The following is a 3,725-nucleotide window of genomic DNA, read 5'->3' on the forward strand; positions in this document are numbered from 1 at the left end:
GGCCTGTGCGGCCGCTGCCTGTGTACTGCTGGGATCGCCGCCTGGAGCCCGGGGTCGGGGAAAGCCCTGGGGCAGGAGCCAGGAGGCCGCACCCCCTCCCCCCCTCCCCAGGTGTCAGCTGGGTGGCCCTGGGCAAACCACCAAACCTCTCTGAGAGGCACACCCCTTATCCAGAGAAGAGGGTGACAGTCCTTCTTGGGCAAATGCGTGGGGGACCCAAACAAGGGATGGCATGATGGGGACCAAGTGAAACTGAAATACCCATCCTAGGAGGGGGATGGAGAAGGGGAGGGGGTGGGAGAGGACTCAACTTGGGGACAGGTGAAGGGGAAGGCTTCAGGGTCCTTCTGGTGCTGCTGTGATATCACACTGGTCACACAGGGGGGCCAGTACTAGCAAACGGGACAGAGGGGCCAGCCACGGTCACTCACAGCTGGGGTGGCAGGGGGGTCCCGTCGATCCAGTGCCAGCCCTGGGGGCCTCGTCGGGCTCCCACCCAGGAGTACTTGGTGACCGGGTGTCTGCTCAGGAAATCCTGAAGGAGGAAAGCAGCGGGTCATTCTTCTCAGGTCACTGGGACGGCTCACCTGGGCTTCCATTCCCGTCCGATCCCCCCACCCCGGCTTCCACAAGTTCCCAGCTCCCCAAGCCAGAGACGTGACTCATTTCTCCCCAAACGCCAGGAAGTGGGAAGCTGTCTTGGATGCTTGCTGGTTGACAGGCACTGTGCTCAGGGCTGGGGACCAGAAATGGGGCGATCCCCTCTCAGCCTTCAAGGGGGTAACGGATGTGATCCTCCATCCCCACAAGCAATGCATGATGGGTACTGAGCAGACAGAGAAACGAGGAAGCTCTGAGAAGATGGTGAAAGGCATGGGGAAAGCTGGGAGCCTACGGAGAAATCCAGGTGACAGACAGCAAGCAGCCTCACTGGGCGGGAGGCTGCAGAGGTGGTCAGGGAACAGATGGTCACCACCACAGTTGCCAGCAAGAATAATAAACTACATTACATCCACTGGGGAAGTATTGTTAAGACCACTAAAGGGGACTTCCCTGGGGTGAAGTGGGTAAGAACCTTCCAATGCGGGGGGACAAGGGTTCAATCCCTGGTTGGGGAACTAAGATCTCACATGCCAAGGAGCAACTAAGTCTTGAGAACCGCAACTACAGAGCCCTCACGCTCCAGAGCTTGTGTTCCGCAATGAAGACCCAGTGCAGCCAAAATCAATAATAGTAATAATAAAAGATGTTTTAAAGAAAGACCATTAAAAATAAGGGTGAGTATGAAATCCATGGGGCAACATGGGGAAAAGTTATAGTATGTGAGGGGTTAGAGTCCATGAAAAAGCTGAATTAAAGTTGTGGCCTGATTATAAGAATGGAAAAAAATGTGTACACCCTTGGACACAGACACATGAGGAACAACAAAACCAAAACAAGGATGTGCAGGGAGCTGTTGGAGATGCTTTTTTCTTTTAAATACTTGTCCTCAATGCCATGTTTTCAGCAATGAATTAAAGCAAAAAAAACCCGTGTTTAAAAATGTTGACGGGGGGAGAGTGGGAAAGAGGCTCAAGAGGGAGGGGATATATGTATATTTATGGCTGACTCACGTTGTAGTATGGCAGAAACCAACACAACATTGTAAAGCAATAATCCTCCAATTTAAAAAAAATCTTCAACTCGAAAAAAGATGTTTCCATATCCTAAGCCCTGGTGTAGGGAACTGGAAGGTGGAAGGGCGGGGCAGCTGTCCATACCAGCCCAGTCTTTCCAGAACATAAGTTGTGCTATGTCACAAGAGCGGTATCATGGTTCCTATTGCTCAGATGGGTAATTCCACTTTAGGGAAGAAATCCAAGAACAGAAAGAGAAAATGAACGTTCTCAAAATTTCCTGCTGCTATTTATAAAGATAAAATGGAAACCACCCAAATGCTCAGCAGTCAGGAAATAACTAGGCAAATTATGGGATATCAACATGATGGAAAATTACAGTGCTCTTAAAGATGACAGGCACACCAAAGACACAGTTAGGCAAGAAAAATGTAAATATGAAATCATGCCAAGTGGAAAAAAGCAAACCATGCCAGCAAGCCCATGGCGCTCACACGTGGCAGCACGCACATTAGTGATGACAGGAAGTGGCCTGGCATACGTCTGACATAGACTTAGTTCCTCTCTACCAGTGTTCAGGATGACAGAGACAAAAGTTCTATGTTTGACCCTGGGGATTAGGAAGCAAGCACGGGGACTTCCCTGGAGGACCTATGGTTAAGACTCTGCACTTTCACTGCAGAGGGTGCAGGTTCAAGCCCTGGTAGGGGAACTAAGATCCAACAGGCTGTGCAGTGTGGCCCCAAAAAATAAAACCCACAGAAAGGAAGCACAGAATGATGCCTGCCCCCTTGATGACACTATTTGTCCTTCGGGTCTCAGTTTAAAGGTGACTAGGGACACTGCACGGAACCCCTCCCCTGGATCACTACAACCTTCATAGTTTGGAGCGTGGTATGAGACACTGACCTTGTCAGTTTTCTGTATCAGTGAACTTGGTGAGGACTGGGGGCCTGCCCTATTGATCACTGACCGTGAGAGCCCAGCACACAGCAGACCAGCCCAACAAAATGCACCCCCCAACCCACATGTACCTGCCAATAACCAGCAAGGGCCACAGGTAACACGCGAGCTGTGAGGCCAGCCCTGCACCCAGAGCTCTTGGTGCAGACCCATCCCCACCACCCCTTTCAGGAACATCAGCTGGGAGAAGAGCCTAAAAGAACTTCCAGACTGAGGGGTGACAGCCTTACCCCTTTTGAAACCCCAAAGACCAGAAGACCAGACTGCACAAGGCACACAGCCATGCCTGGGCATTTTATTTGCTCTCTGGCTGGACTCCACAGGCTGGGGCCCAGGGGCAGGGCTGGAGGGAGCTTTGGAGGGGATGAGAAGGAACCTGGGCTGGCTTTGAGGCAGAGGGCAGGCCAGCCCTGAGCATCTTGCAACTGTGGCTGCAGCAGACCGGCCTCCTGCTGCCCAGCCCCGGCCTCCTGGGAACAGTCACTGCCTAATCACCAGATCTTAGAGCTTCTTCCAGTGCTGAGAAGGAAGCTATCACTGCAGAGCAGCGCTATGGGGCCTGGCCACCCCTTACTCAAATTCTGGTTCTGTGACTTGCAAGTTACGTGACCTTAGGCAAGTTCCCTGACTTTTCAGAGCTTCAGTATTATCCTCTGTAAAGTGGGGGATGAGTGCAATTGTGTGGTAGTTTGACCATTCTTTGGCATCGCCTTTCTTTGGGATTGGAATGAAAACTGACCTTTTCCAGTCCTGTGGCCACTGCTGAGTTTTCCAAATTTGCTGGCATATTGAGTGCAGCACTTTCATAGCATCATCTTTCAGGATTTGAAATAGCTCAACTGGAATTCCATCACTTCCACTAGCTTTGTTCATAGTGATGCTTTCTAAGGCCCACTTGACTTCACATTCCAGGATGTCTGGCTCTAGGTCAGTGATCACACCATCGTGATTGTCTGGGTCGTGAAGATCTTTTTTGTACAGTTCTTCTGTGTATTCTTGCCATCTCTTCTTAATATCTTCTGCTTCTGTTAGGTCCATACCATTTTTGTCCTTTATCGAGCCCATCTTTGCATGAAATGTTCCCTTGGTATCTCTAATTTTCTTGAAGAGATCTCTAGTCTTTCCCATTCTGTTGTTTTCCTCTAT

At 50.6% G+C, this 3,725-nt stretch overlaps 1 protein-coding gene across 1 annotated transcript in view; it reads right to left on the minus strand.

The window, feature by feature from the left end:
• Positions 1–43: 43 nt before the first annotated feature.
• KLRG2 (killer cell lectin-like receptor subfamily G, member 2) overlaps positions 44–3,725 on the minus strand; it is a 29,830-nt gene continuing 26,148 nt past the window's right edge. Inside the window, exon 8 of the mRNA XM_010855020.1 lies at positions 44–535. Within this exon, the coding sequence (XP_010853322.1) occupies positions 428–535 (108 nt within the window). The 3' untranslated portion in view covers positions 44–427. The remainder of the gene's footprint in view (positions 536–3,725) is intronic.

Source organism: Bison bison, unplaced genomic scaffold, assembly GCF_000754665.1.
Source record: "Bison bison bison isolate TAMUID 2011002044 unplaced genomic scaffold, Bison_UMD1.0 scf7180017864352, whole genome shotgun sequence".
Lineage (NCBI taxonomy): Eukaryota > Metazoa > Chordata > Mammalia > Artiodactyla > Bovidae > Bison > Bison bison.